The sequence below is a fragment of the Alligator sinensis genome, unplaced genomic scaffold (genome assembly GCF_000455745.1).
Source record: "Alligator sinensis unplaced genomic scaffold, ASM45574v1 scaffold763_1, whole genome shotgun sequence".
Lineage (NCBI taxonomy): Eukaryota > Metazoa > Chordata > Crocodylia > Alligatoridae > Alligator > Alligator sinensis.
In genome coordinates, this window is record NW_005842744.1 from 334,052 (window position 1) to 349,705 (window position 15,654).

Below are 15,654 nucleotides of genomic sequence, written 5' to 3' on the forward strand. Positions count from 1 at the left end.
AAAGAAGGTGTTCAAGTTGCACTTTAAGCAAAATTTACATACCTAAGGAAAGCGTGTGGTCCTCAAGACAGATACCTGACTTCAGCACCTGTCAGGCCATTGGTGGAACTGCTGCCATTTTGGCTGAGGTGACTGCTTAGGTCCCTAGACCCTGCCAAAAACTTTAGGATTTGCAACCTATACATTGTTACAGCTAAATCCCATGAGGGCCCAATCTGGTCAGAACACTCTGACCAGGCCTGTGGCGCACTCCAGCTGGGGAATGAGACATTATTCTGGCAGTCAATCACCGACTACTTTGCTGGCATGAAACTGATCCCAACCCAAACAGACGTAAAATGAGCAGGGGAGAGAGTGATGAACTATTTGCATGACAGTTCTTCCTTGTGAGCTGGCAGACTGCCCTGATCTCAGCACTGCTTTGACTCTAGTCCCTGTTTTTGTTCCTAAGCTCCTGGTATCCATGTCCAGTGCCTGACTGTCATTTTGCTCCTGACTACCACTCTGCTTCCCTTTATCTGGATCAACCTGTGACTCCTGACTCTAGCTTCTTGACCTTGGATTGTTCCTAAGCACATCTTTGGCATCCAGATCTGGCTATGACCTTGTTCTAACATCTGAGTCTGGACGCAAGTTCCAAATCCCAGCCAAACCACTAGGCCTAACTGCCCATTACCCGATCATGGCAATGCCAAACATGCTTACAACATTGAGCTCAGCACCCACGATCATGTTCACTGAACACGACAAGTGGGGATTTTGCATAATAGCCTAGTGGTTGTTAGAGCACTTGACCAGGAAGTAGGCGGCTTTTGTTGAATTCCCTCCTCAGCCAGAGGGGTTTCAAACACATATCTCCCACTCATACTTCACAACTCCCAGGACAGTGCCTTAATCCCCAGTCTGTGGCCCTAGTTCAGCTGAGGGCACCTTGCCCCCTTTCTTCCAGTTGAAGCTGGCACAGTGCACAGATAGGAATACCATAGCTTGTACCACTTCCACAAGCAAGAGGGAACCTGACTCTACTGGCCAGAGAGGAGAACACTCCCTTATGAGGGTGAACTCCTGAAACTGCCTATGCATGCTGCTGTAGTAGACTTTGAATATAATATACAATCAGCTTTGGAAGCAGACACTTGAACCGCTGAAAACAGTGAACCAGTCATTTCTACGTGAAGGGACAACACAGGCGTCTTAGTTTCAGCATGGGTTTTAGGCTGTGAATCCTAGTCTCACAGAGCCTAACTCAGCCTGACTGAGGGCTATAGGGAAATACCAAATCTGGGAGAGAGATACGATTTTGGTCACAGTGTCTATTGGTTGGTTTAGGCCTTTCACCCTCAGATCTAGGCACCTAAAAGGCATTCAGAAGAAAGCTCATAATCACCCTGCCTAAGTCCCATTTCAGATTCAGCTCTAAGTAACTGCCAAAGGGTTCATACTCCTTATCAGCTGATCTCTCTTCTCTTTTTACCTTCTAGCAAATATCTCATAAACAAATCTGTCTACATTTCTGGTAATGAGCTGTTTCACAGCAGAAACAGGAAGAAAAGGACCTTGGGAGATATCTAGTCTATTCCCAGGGACACAAGTAACTTAATTGCACTTAGTTGCCTTCTTGGTGGTCCCCTAGTTTATTTTCAAATATCTCAACATCCTTGTACAAAAATGCTGATAATGTCATAGGATGGATTTCATCTGCCAAACTCAGGGTCTTTAGGTACAAAGCAGCTTCCTGAAAGAATTTATTCATACAGGGATTATTGCTCCTCAACTGCTTAATGGGAATCCAAAAATGACATTAAATTTAAAAACTAATACTGTGCCAAGGGAACCCCAATGAATTTATGCAAACCTAACTATGGAGATATGTCCTTGAATAGGAAGTCTATTGATAGTGGAAAATTTGTGTATGTACCACCAGCAGGATCACATCAATTTGCCATGCTGCGGTATGTTGCAATACATCTGGCTTATTATTTATATTATTTATAATAGATTTCTATAGCGGAGACATAAATCTCTATTACTTCCTATTTCACTTACTTCTCAGATAAGCATATAGTTGAGTGATAGTCATGAACCCTTGATCATTAAAGAGTTCTCCTCCAGAAACACATCCAAACATATCTTGAGCTATGTTAAATTATTAGTCTTGAACCATAGAAAGTAATGATCATTTTCAATCCATGATATGGATGAAAATGTTCAATTAGTTCAATTAGATGCTCAATTAGTTCACCTCCACTCTCAACCCAAAACAAACTGATAAAAGTTTTCCACAGGATAGAGTTGAGCTGTTTGCCTCTTAAAACAGCCCTAGTCATCATGGCATCCACTTTTCTTGTGTTAATTACATGACGGTACACAATTCATTAAAAGTTCCGCCTGCCAAAATAACTTAGCATACGTATTTCAGCAATATCCAATAAGAGGTCAAATCAAAATAGAACAACCAAATAAATAATCCTTAAACACTGTCCTGAATGTCAGCAAATATAAACTCTGGTTGATTACCCAAGGGGAGGGAATTCCAAACCATCCACTCAAAAGTTTCCTTTTACCAATCTGGAAAACTATAACAAGAAGCATCCCAAGCCAAATATAACTGATTTTATTGTTTAGAATCCAAATATTTAAAAAAAATTCTAAGAGATTACAGCCAAGGAAGAGATTAAATTGACTGACCTTCACATAGGCGAGGTAGTGCTCACACGTCTCCTGCATATATGACAGTTGTAACTTCTCCATGACCTGCCCCATCATTTCTCCAGAAGACACAAAGTAAACCCTGGGCTGTTGGCCTTTCTCCTTCTTTGCCACATCTGCAGTCAAGTGGTAATTCAAGCCTGATCCAAAAAAAAAAAGTGACAAAGAGATTCCAGGTATGTCAGTAAACAGTAGTTTATTTTCTAGCAATCCTGCATTTTATCCTGTTGTACCTTCAAGCACATGCATTTATAGGAAGATCAGCACCATGCAGGACAAGGTCCTTAATAGAGGTTGCAGGAGTGCATGAAAAAATTATGTTCAAAAGTAATAAAAACAGATCTAAAAATGTTTTAGTTGTTCTGTTAAAAATATGTATAGACTTACTTTTTCTCATTTTCCTTGATGCCTTCATTTACATTGCAAAAATTAAAAATCAAATGCCAGACAGAATTCCTAGCAATTTCTTGGTTGGTTTCCAACCTTACTGCATTAAGACTTTAACTGCAGGAAGATGATTGCAATTAAGGTTTCTACTCCTAAACATTATTTTCTTGAAATCTGTAGAATGAATGCCTGGTAGACCAATAAGCTATCACAATAGATCCTATATCCTTCTTTCCTATCAGGTAATTAAGTTTAATCAGGACTGCCAATTTTGTGATTAAATACTACTGTGCCCAAACAGAAAGGTTCTTATCAATCTACTCAACTCTGTTTGCTGATTGAATAATCCAGATTGATTGTGTACTATACTGGCAAATGTAATGATAATATTTGGAGCCTGAGTCCAACGCAGAATTGGCAAGTCAGAAGTGGTTAAGTCTGAAGTCAGAGAAAGACTCATACTGGTGAATTACAGGGTAGAAACAGATGTCACTGTTGTTACAGCTCAGGTTGTGCCATGACCTGTCCCACAATAAAAGAATCATGCAACTGTAGCAAACATGTCTCATTTTTAAAGTGATTCACAAAGTGTCTGGGTATATTGCCACCTAGGGCTGTGAGAAACTTTGCTCACTGATTCAATTTGGAGAAGATTCAGCTCGATTCAGCAGCTGAATCTCCAAATCTGAACTGAATCAAGAGACCCATTAATCTCTCCGAATCAAACTGAAGAGATTTGGAGAGATTCAACGATTCGGCCATAGACACAGCTTTATATGTTTTTTCTACGTACCTTGAGGTAGGCATGGCTCGTGAACGCTGAGATGGTTGGGTGGACAGAGTGTCCCACGGGAGCACAGGGGAGGTCCCCTGCACACACTGCAACAGACCTGGAAGTGGAGTAGAAGTACTTCCGGGTACACTGTGGAGCGCATAGGGGACGCCCCCCATCCCCCTGCTGTGGTGACTGGTGCCTCCTAGGACTGGGGGGACACCTGGGGTGCCCCCATGGCCAATCACTGACCCATGGAGTGAGGTCCCCCCTGCACTCCCATGGGACGCTCCATCCACCCCACCATCTCAGCATTCATGAGCTGCGCCTGGTACCTCAAGGTATGTAGAAAAAACATATAAAACTGTGTCCATGGCCTAATTGCTGATTCTCCAAATAAGAATCAAATCTTCGGATCTGGCTGAATCGAATCGGGACAGTGATCTGAATCAGCAAATCAAATCACTGTCCCCCGAATTGGGCTGAATCCAAATAGAATATTGTCTGCTTCGCACACCCCTACTGCCACCCTTCTATCAGCAGGGGGCCTGGAAGAACAGACATAGCACAGCCAGAGGTGGTCAACTGGCCACTGGTCCATCTCCGAGTCTCTCTCTTGTGCCAACTGGTTATTCAAAGTGGCAGGTGGCAAAATTTAAGTGGGTAGGTAGCAAAATTGTAATTGGTTGCAGGTGGTGACACTGCTGAGAGAGTGATTGTGCCTCAATGTCCTTTATATTTGTCCTGCCTCTCTCTCTCCCCCTGTTCCATATTCAGCTCATCGCAGTACATGGTACAGGGAGCAGCTCTGTAGCACAGAACTCAAGGACCCTGAGACTCTGCCATTCTACAGATCTTTCAGTTCTCCGTTTGTTGCAAAAGACACTTTCTATGTTTGTAATAAAGTACTGTGTCCCATTAAACTGTGTAATCAGAATTCTATAACTTGTGTAGTCTTTTCCAGCTCATACAGGGGACAGTGGCAGGGGGGCAGTATGGATGGAAGGAAAGAGGGGAGTGCTGGAGGGATATGTTGGGTGTGGGGGAGGGAGCTGATGAGAGCTTGGGGGTGGGAGGTAATTCCTTTGGCTGGGGGCTGCTCTGCTAGTGCTGGGAGGCAGTTGGGAGTGAGGACAGTGTTTGGAAGTCTTGGGCTGGGGAAGATGCAGGAGTGCTTTAGGGGAATTGTTCCCACTCAAGGCACCTGGATCAGGTCTGTGGCTTACCTCTCTGGCCCCTTGCATTCATGCCCTGGGGCGGGGAGCTGCACAGACCACTCCTGAGCCAGCTCTCCTTGTACTAGGCAGTCCCACTACCCCATACTGACCCCTGCCGACACAATCCTAGCCCCATGAAGCTGGCGACAGGGTACCCACATCCCTCAGAGAGGACTGTGGCTTTCATTCAGAGCTGAATGAGAGCCATAGGAAATTTCCAATTAACCACAAGTTATCCACAATCCCCACTGGGCTTTCCCCTCAGTCCCAATGACTTTCAAATCCATAGGAAAAATTCAATTCATTGCACAAGCTACCTCAGGGGGAATTTTGAGACAGGAGAGAGAGAAGTGCAGCTTAGTAGTAGGGGGAAAGCTTGGCTGGGTGGTGACAGAGGTGGGGAGGAGAGACACATATAGAAGCAGGGTGAATAATGGGAAGGTTGATGAAGATCTGATGAATGCTCATCTCAAGCTCTTGGTGCGAGTCTAGGCAGACCAGGTCTACAGTGCACACTAGCTGCTTGAAGTATTGGTAGGTGCTTAGACTTCGGTGGGAGGGAGCAAGGTGTGCTTCATACATTGCACGCCTGCCAGCAGCAACTGCGACCAGGATCTTCCACTGCAATGTCTGTGGATCCATACATGTTCTTTGCCTTGCAGACCTTTACAACCCAGTTATGAGGGACAATGATCAGTATTCATTCTCTGATGGCTGTCCTGACAGCCTTTACTGTCACTTATGAGGGTGGGGCAGTACCTGCAAGGGGAAACCATATGCGCTCCATGCTGCCAAAGAAGAAGGGGATAATAGCTACATCCAGACGCTGGTTCATGACAGCAGCCACTGGCACAAAGAACTGTGGGCCACAGGTCACCACATTGTGGCCAGGCTGACATGCGAGTGACTACAAACCATGGAGTGGCCAGGAAGATAAGAAATGACTAGTGGGAGCAGATAATCATGGGCACCTGAGATGACGATTAGTGGTTAAAGAACTTCCACATGTCCAGGGACACCTTCATGGAGACCTGTCCTGAGTTTGCCCCCCACACACAGCAGCAGACAACAGTGATGTGGGTGCCCTTAACCATGGAGAAGCACATTGCTGTTTCAACATAGGCCAGTCCACAGCTGGAGTAGCAGTGTGGGAGGTATGCCTTGCAATCCAAAAGGCAATGGCTTCATGCCTCCAATGCATCACCAATCCACAGGAAGATGTAGATAGGTTTGCCAGCCTGGACTTCCCCAACTGCTTTACAGCATCGATGACTCATACATTGCTATTCCTGGCTTGCTCCAGAGCATCATCCTCATTAATTTATCAGTCAGAAGGGCTACATCTCCATTGTGCTTCATGCAGCTGTGGACTACCATGGCTGCTTCACTCATGTAAATGCCAGCAGGTCAGGCAAAGTGCAGGATCTTCAAGAACTCCCTCCGATCAGGGCTGATGGAGCAAAAAGAGTTTGCCCCTGGCCTGCCTGACATTCAGGTCAAGAGAGTGACCGTGTCCCTGCTACTAATCAGGGATCCTGCCTACCTATTGCACACCTGGTTTATGAAACCATTCACTGGAATCCTGGATGGCCAAAAGGAACTTTTCAGCTACAAGCTCAGGAGCTGCGAGATGGCTGCTTTCAGGTGGCTCCAGGCTCACATAGGACACATGTAGATGCCAGCAAGCTCAAGGTACCCTGACTGGTGACCAATGCATATGAGCTACACAACATCTGTGAGGCCACGGGACAGCCTCTGACTGAGTTCCTGCCCCTGTCACTTGAGATGGAGTGGCTCCCACCTCTGACAAGTGCCATGCCCACAATTCACAAATGATGGCAGCTCGCATGGCACAGTGCTTTTGAGACATACTTGCAGACTACTCTTACAGACTCTGTAGTAAGGGTGGAGAATCAGAGTATGATGTAAAGTTTCCAATTAAAATAAGCTTGTGCTCTGGCATTCTCTTTTCCAGCATGGGGAAGGGGTGGTGGATGGGTTAGAGTTGTACAAGAGGGACATGTTAGAAGGCTATGCTGGGAAAATGACAGGAAGTAGATGAGAGCTTGGGCCTGAGAAGGAAATTCTCAGCTGGGCCCAGAGTGCTATTAGCTTTCAGTAGAGAGATGGCATAGGATGGGGATGGGATGGGTCGTTACAAGAGCAATTGACTTTAAGGGCAGTAATGGCTACCTGGCTGCAGTGCGACATAACTATTGAGCCAACAATGGCCCCTAAAGGTAGCCCTCCCAAAAGCAAAGTCATTGGATTTTGATTGTAACCACTGAAATATCAATGAACCTCACCCCCTTATCATTTCTAATGGAAAATGTGAGGTGGTCTGAACAAAGAGGTCGCTGCCCTCTTGCTACAGCAACATACTTTATTGACACGGGGCACAATGCAAAGCAAGCCCAGACCCTACTGCAAAAACAGCTGTGTCAAATTCTGCTCTCTGATATAACTACAGTCCTTTTGACATCAAGGACTTCCTTGACAGCATCATTTATCTTAAATCTGATAGGTTTGCAGTAATGAGTTTTATGCACAAAAAGGGGATGCCCATATATGTGCTGGTTTGCATTCTAATTAAAATGCATAGGAGCAGACTCGATTAATCAAGTCTACCCCACATTCTAATTAGTGCGCTCCAGCATCACCTCACCATCATGTATATTTAATCCTCCCACACTTTAAAATGGCTGTGGAGGTACTTTAACTAAACCTCAAAAAAGCTTTAGTTAAAGCACCCCTGAAGCCATTTTAAAATGCAGGGGGCTTAATACATGTGACAATGAGCCATTTTAATTAGAGAGGCTCTAATTAAAACAGTGCCCCTCCTACCCCTGAGCATGTTTATAAGTACCCAGGGTATCTTTCCCTCCACAGGTGACAACAAGCAATGGGATTGGGTTGGGAAGGTATTTGCTTTTATTCCCCCAACCTATGAAATTCAAGCCATTTGAAGGAGTACATGCCAGGTGCCAGAGCACTGCAGAGGAAAGCGCCATTGCCCACTGATAAATATCACTCAGACAAGAGAAGAAATGCAAACTACTATAGTCTCATTTCATAGTAGAAAGTGAGCAAGTAGAGAGCTTTGCCTAACTGTCAAAAAGAAGCTTTAGCTGTGTGGCTTTTCATGTTTAGCTATATGTAGAGGTGCACAAATACATAGGTCCATATCGGATCGGAACCAATAAAAGAAAAATTAATAGTATCAGCAATGGGCTTCTTTTGGCCAGTGTAGCCAATAATGTCACCAATAAATGCCACATGCACGTGCACAGACATAGCATGCACACAGCCACGGACACAGCATGGCAGAACAGCTTAGAGAACAGCATCCAGGTGGTAAGTCTGGGGGGGGGCAGGGGGAAGGGAAGGGGAATGGGAGGACAGATCGAGGCCCCCACAGTGAGGGAGGGAGTGGGGCTGTGACTGGGGTAGGGGCAGGCTCTGCCCAGCCAGAGCGGTGAATGCATCCCCACCAGGAGTGGGGCAGAGTGGTGGGTGGCTCACTCAGGAGATGTGGGTATGTGGGGAGTAGGGGGAGAGGGTTTCCCGCTGCTGCACGCACCCCCGGAGGAGGCAAGGGGGGCATGCGACCCATAGATTTAGGCGTGGGGCAAGGGTGGGCTGCCCACTGCGGTCTCAGGGCCAAGGGTTGCACTGGCCTCTTCCCAGCAGAGGGACTGAGTCAGGGCTGTGCTCAGGGTGGGCGGGGCAGGTGGCAGTGGCGCTGGGAGGCGGGGCTACACGGTGGGGTAAAGACACCCCAAAATTCCCTGTAGCCCCCCCTGTAGCCACCCCTCGCAGCATCACTGGCGCCCACCCACCCCACCCATCCTGAGCGCAGCCCCAGCCCAGCACCTTTGCTGGGAAGAGGCTAGTGCTGGTTCCAAGCCCAAAGCAGGCAGCCCGCCCTCATCCCCTGCACAAATCTGGGGGTCACATACCTCACATGCCTCCCTTGGGGGTGCGCACAGTGGTGGGGAACCACCCCGCCTCACCTCCCCCATGACCCCTAGACAAGCTGCCTGCACTCCATCCTGCTCACAATGGGGTCACATTCACTGCCCTGGCTGGGCAGTGCCTGCCTTTGCCCCTGCCCCACTCCCTCTTTCACTGGGGGGGCATCAATCTTCCCCCTATGCCCCTTCTCTCCTCCCCTCTCCTTCCCCATCACAGACTTACTGGCTGGACGCTGCTCTCCAAGCTGCTGAGCTACATATCAGCTATCTGATCAGTATCAGCTGATGCAGCTGGTTAATAATCAGTCAACCACATCAGCCAAAAAAATCTTTATCGGTGCATCCCTAGCTATATGAGCCTTTTGATCTAATCTGCAATTAGAGGAAGTTGTCTTTATCTATGAAGCACATCTCTTCTGCTCAGAAAAAGCACATTTTACCTGGGGAGTTATATTATCTAGCAGGATCTCAGCCATGGCTGTGGCACAGCTTAGACATGTAGCTGAAACAGGGGAAAATAGCAGAGACTGGGGAGGACCTTCTTACCACAGACCCCCCAGTAGGCTCCCATGAATGCCCATCCCACCAATCCAAGCTATCATCATCATCTCTCATCACTTCCCACCACAGACCTCGCTACCCATGCCTTCTAAACACCAAGGCCATAATTTTGACAACAGGCAGAAATTTTATTGAAACAAGGAAACAAATATAACATATTAGACAAAGCATGAAAAAAGCTGCCAACCAACCACTGAGAGTCTTTCCATGAACCTCAACACTTCCCTCATGAATGACAGTATGCTGCAGGCCCTTCATGACTGCAGCACATGCACATGGTGTGACTCCAGGAAGTGGGGCTCTGGCTCTGCCCAGCTGCAAACAAAAACTGCAGCCCTCTCTAGGAAATGCTAGCTGCTCAGTCCCTGGCTTGGGGAGGCTGGGATCAGGTCAGAATGAGTCAGTGCAGGACAGTGGAGCCGCCTGGGGTGGGGAGAGCCAGAGGGTCCCCTCGGTACAGCCTTCAACACCCACTCAGAATGGGAACATGGGAGACTATGGAGGGATACATGAGAGAAAGCACCCATTCCCACACACACTAAACCAAGTAGGCAAAAGCCATTAGGAACAGGGGCCCATGACTTACCATTCCTGAGATCTGTGCTGCATGGTCTGGTTCTTCTCAAGTATCATGTCTGTCTTGGGTGATGGATGCTGAACATGCAGGAAGCTGCAGGCCAACATTATTTGAACCAGGAGGGCTAACAGCAGTGGTAAGAGGGACTGGGACTCACTGATCTGGCTCATTGTCAGGGTTGATGTGCTGACCTGGGAGGGCTACATTTGTTCAACCATGATGGTCTCTGATGAATCTTTGGAATATTCCTGGATGACCTGGATGTCAGTGTAAACAACTGTGGTGTCCACTGAGTTTTCAGACCTCACTGTTTCATTGCCATCAAAGATGTGGGACAGTGCCTCATAGTGGGCACACAAGATCCTTCATGCACCCAACTGTTGGTTTCTCTATTGTGTCTTCCAAAACTATTGCATGAGAACTCTGCACTTCGACCAGCACTGGGTCTACTCAGGGTCATGTCTTCAGGTTGCCATTTCCTTTGTGATTCTCTGAGACACATTCTTATTTCATTAGCTTGACTTCAGCACCTGGTGAATTTTGACTTCACCCTAGATGTCAGTAAGATCTTTTACCTTGTCCTCCTTCCAGTTGCTCCCATGTTTGGTCTCCTCAGACTGGGAGGCCATGGAGGAAGGCAGGCTGGTTATGTGGGGCACAGATGTCAAGAAGACTAGCAAAGAATGGAAGATATGTGCTCCAATATTGGTCTCAGAGGTGGTAAGCAAATGAAATGGCTGACTAGTTGCAATATAGGGCACTTAAGGTAGGGGTAGCCACCTGGAACCAGGGAAGTTTGTTAGCCAGGGCCAAAGCAGCCAGCAAGAGTGTCAGAGGGGACAGAAGTGCACACTGGGTTTCCTGGAGGATGATTTGGTCTCCCAGCCCCGCAATTTTCTCATAGTATAAGGAAACAGATGTCCTTGGAGACAAGGAACAAAAATTTATGATCGCCTATCATTGTTCAACCTTTATACTGTGACAGGGGGCAAAAATGTCTGTTTCCTAGGGCTCTGTACCGCAATAAGTAATTTTATCATAGCACAAGGGCAGCACACAGGTGACATCTGTTTCTATGTTCATTTCCCCATATGGCCTTGAGAGATTTCAGATGAGTATTCACAGAATAAGGGAACACCAACAGCCGTCCAGAAATAAAGTAGTCAATCAATCTGCATATTATGTACGTGACAGTCTGCACTGGCTTATACATGTGTTTCTGTTTATTATTACATAATTAGGGTACATACAGATTATCTGATAGTTGTTCTGTCTTTTAAATCAACTTTCATTTAAACCCAGAAATAACTGAAGCCAGATGAAAGAAATGTTAATAACTAATGTTCAAAAAATAATTGTAGAGCTAATTTGTTGTTGGACCGAGATCTTTTATACTGAGTTTTGAACTGGAATTTTTTTTCTTAACTATGAGAATTTTAAATCAATGCCATCAATGCTGACCTCCTAAAGGAACACCTTGAGAGGCTGGATACCTTCAAGTCAGCTGGTCCTGAAAATCTACACCCCAGGGTACTCAAGGAGCTGGCAAGCATCATAGCCCAGCCTCCAGCACAGATCTTTGAGAACTCCTGGTGCTATGGTGTAGTACCCAAAGACTAGAAGAAGGCCAATGTGGTGCCTATCTTCAAGAAAGGGAGGAAAGTGGATCTGGCAAACTATAGGCCCATCAGCCTGACTTCTATCCTGGGGAAGATCTTAGAAAAGCTTATTAAAGAGGCCATCCTTAATGGACTGGCCAACCCCAACATCCTGAGGGACAACCAGTATGGGTTTGTTGCGGGTAGATCTTGCTTGACCAATCTCATTTCCTTCCATGACCAGGTGACCTATCACCTGGACAAGGGAGAAGAGATTGATGTCATATATCTTGACTTCAAAAAAGCCTTCGATCTGGTATTCCATGATCACCTCTTGGAGAAACTGGCCAATTGTGGCCTTGGGTCCACCACAATCCGCTGGCTGGGAAATTGGCTCCATGGTCAGACTCAGAGGGTGGTGGTTGATGGAAGTCAATCGTCATGGTGTCCTGTGACCAGTGGGGTCCCCCAAGGCTCTGTCCTTGGACACATATTGTTCAACATCTTCATTAATGACGTGGACATAGGAGTCAGAAGCGGACTGGCCAAGTTCACTGATGACACCAAACTTTGGTGCAAAGCATCCACACCTGAAGACAGGAGGGCGATCCAGGCTGAACTGGACAGGCTCAGCAAATGGGCGGACAAGAACCTGATGATGTTTAACACCGAAAAATGCAAGGTTCTCCACCTTGGGAGGAAAAACCTGCAGCATCCTTATTGGCTCGGCAGTGCTACGCTGGCTAGTACAACGGAAGAAAGAGACTTGGGGGTCATCGTTGACCATAAGATGAACATGAGTGTGCAATGCGATGCTGCAGCTAGTAAAGTGACCAAAATGCTGGCCTGCATCCATAGATGCTTCTCAAGCAGATCCCAGGACATCATTCTCCCATTGTACTCGGCCTTGGTGAGGCCGCAGCTGGAGTACTGCGTCCAGTTTTGGGCCCCACAATTCAAAAAGGATGTGGAGAAGCTTGAGAGAGTCCAGAGAAGAGCTACGTGCATGATCAGAGGTCAGGAAAACAGGCCTTACGATGACAGGCTGAGAGCTCTTTAGCCTGGAAAAGCGCAGGCTCAGGGGTGATCTGATGGCCACCTATAAGTTTATCAGAGGGTGACCATCAGTATCTGGGGGAAAGTTTGTTCACCAGAGCGCCGTAAGAGATGATGAGGTCGAATGGTTATAAACTCTCGCAAGACGGTTTCAGGCTGGACATAAGGAAGAATTTCTTTACTATCCAAGCCCCCAAGGTCTGGAATAGCCTGCCATCGGAGGTGCTTCAAGCACCTACATTGAACATCTTCAAGAGTAAATTGGATGCTTATCTTGCTGGGATCCTATGACACCAGCTGACTTCCTGCCCTTCAGGCAGGGGGCTGGACTCGATGATCTTCCGAGGTCCCTTCCAGCCCTAATGTCTATGAAATCTATTAAGTAAATTCTTTGAAACATATCCTGTCATTAGCCTTACTTAAGCCTTGTCTGTACACAAAAGTTGCCCTAACTTAAATCATTTTTTAACAATAGTTTTACATGTTTTGTCTGTGTTTTGGTGTCCAGTGGGATTTTGAATTTTCATTCCTAGACTTGTTTTCTGAAGTAACCTGTAGGTTCATTGTTTTACCTGATATTTAGCATAGGCTGCTCTGCTTTTTCTCAGACTTGAAGAAGTGTGTTTTGTGCCCAATTGCTCATCTAACATCTCTCTCAGTAATATATAAAAGATATTACCAAACAAATCTTGCTTCCCATATGTTCCCTAAACCATCACAGCTACAGAAATGCTATGACAACAGTAGTAACAACACTTACAGCCAACAATATGACAATCTACCGGAAAATCCAAAATCTACAGTGACAAAGAACAAAGCTCTGAAGAACCTGCACCTACCCCATGACCCAAAGAGACTCAACACTGCATAAGAACAGCTACTTGACACAAACACACGTGAGCGCACGCACGCGCACACACGCGCACACACAGACAGACACACACACACACACACAGAACTGGTGAAAGACAAAGACAATATTTTCTTCACAATAATGACATTATTAATTATGTTTATTAATGAAGTCTGTCTAGTTGAACACAACAGTAAGTAACCCAAATTCTAATCTGAACTCCACGAAGAGCCTAAAAAAATAATTTCAGCTACTACCCATCTACAGCAGCAGTAGATATTTTCAATCAGTAAGTTTTGAATAGAAGAGTTGTCTTATTTTCCCCCCTTTATTTTGACAACCTGTTTCTATGCCATAGACAATGATGTCACACCAGTGAATTACACATGAATATTTTTTAGCTTCATTGCTGCCAAAAAGCAAATCGGGGGGAGGGTGGGTAGTATCTGGCTAATTAAAATTAGCATGCTCAGTAGTTTGATTCATTCCCGTTTTTTTCTGACTGAATATTAGGCTGTAGGTTTTTGCTGGTAAATTACCTCTTGCTGATAATCTGTCACAGTCCGCAGAGGTACTTAAATCTATGGCATGTTATGAAATATTTTTCTTTTATATTTGGCCTTCCATTTTATAAGAACTGGATAACACTAGAACCAAGGACTAAACACTGATACTGGATTTATGGCCAAATTTATCCAACTCCTAAATACTTTCCAAACAAGGAAAGTGAGCCTGACAACCCTCCCTCCCCCTTTGATAGGCCTTGATGTCTGAGCACTTTCCTTCTGTTCTTTTGTTAATTGTGTGTCCACCTGAGAATTTCTCTCAGCCCCTCTCCTACGCTGTGCCTAGCTTGCTATATTCAGAGATGTGAGGAAGAATGTCTTACATTCGAAAGATTGTCTAACTTTGTCCCATCTACATTGTTGGTCCAATAAAAGCTATCACCCTAAGAAATCCTTGCCTCTTGCATAATTTCTGGACCATCATGTCTACAACATCATTCCTATACTACCATAAAAATATAGTATGCATTAATCATTTACATTTAGATTGCATTAATAATGACCAGTCTATTGCTCCAGAATTCAAACCAATTCTGTACTGAGATTTGATGTAATTGGATTCCAAAGTATAATTTGATCATTTTCAAACTGGGCTATTTGCCAGTAAAACAGGCTAGTAGTTTCAATCAGTGTCTAGCTGCGATAGTAAGATATTTGCCCAGTAAGCAATAGCAAGCACAAACATGTTTTTAACATTCATGTGTCACATAACAAGTATTAGATATTCCTGGCCCACTTGGTTATATCTCAACACATAAGAAACATCATGTAACATTAATGTGATATGACTTATTATAGACAAAAGTTTTCAGAGACACTGCCTGCAGGCTAGATCCTACCCACAGGGCCAGGTCATCCAACGCTTGGACTTCTGCATTGGCTCTTGCTACAGTGGCAGGGACAGACACCCACTGCCAGGGCTTCTGCTTGCAGTGCTGCTGGGACTACTCAATTATTGGCCCTTTCCAGGGCACCAGCTGTCACTGCCAGAAGCCCTGCCACCACAGGAAGAGCCAGGTTTCTGGCCGCAGAAGAGAATGTGGCCCTCCAGAAGCAGATCCAGGATTTTACCAAGTGGGGTGTAGCAGCAGTGACTGGCACTGCAGAAGTGGCTACAATGCCTCTCCCAGCCTCCTCCCCTTCCCACCAGGGCAGGCAGACTGTGCCATAGGAGCAGAAGTTGGGGACTTTTTTAAGTCCCCAAAGCGGATAAGAATTCCTTCCCATCCCCTCCCTGCTCAGAGGCACATTCTGGGAGCTATAGAGCCACTCTAGCTGGGCTGCACAGGAGCTGGGCTCAGCCTGGGACAGCAGCAGAGGGCAGGCAGATTCCTCCTCCTTACACCTGCTTGTGGGATGGCAGGGAACACTCAGGGGGACCAGC

General features: G+C 46.0%; 1 protein-coding gene across 1 annotated transcript in view; it reads right to left on the reverse strand.

Annotated features, from left to right (window-relative positions):
* The window catches only part of ITGA9 (integrin subunit alpha 9), a 373,158-nt gene that overhangs the window by 282,440 nt on the left and 75,064 nt on the right, over positions 1 to 15,654 (reverse strand). Inside the window, exon 15 of the mRNA XM_014525097.2 lies at positions 2,689 to 2,849. Within this exon, the coding sequence (XP_014380583.2) occupies positions 2,689 to 2,849 (161 nt within the window). The remainder of the gene's footprint in view (positions 1 to 2,688; positions 2,850 to 15,654) is intronic.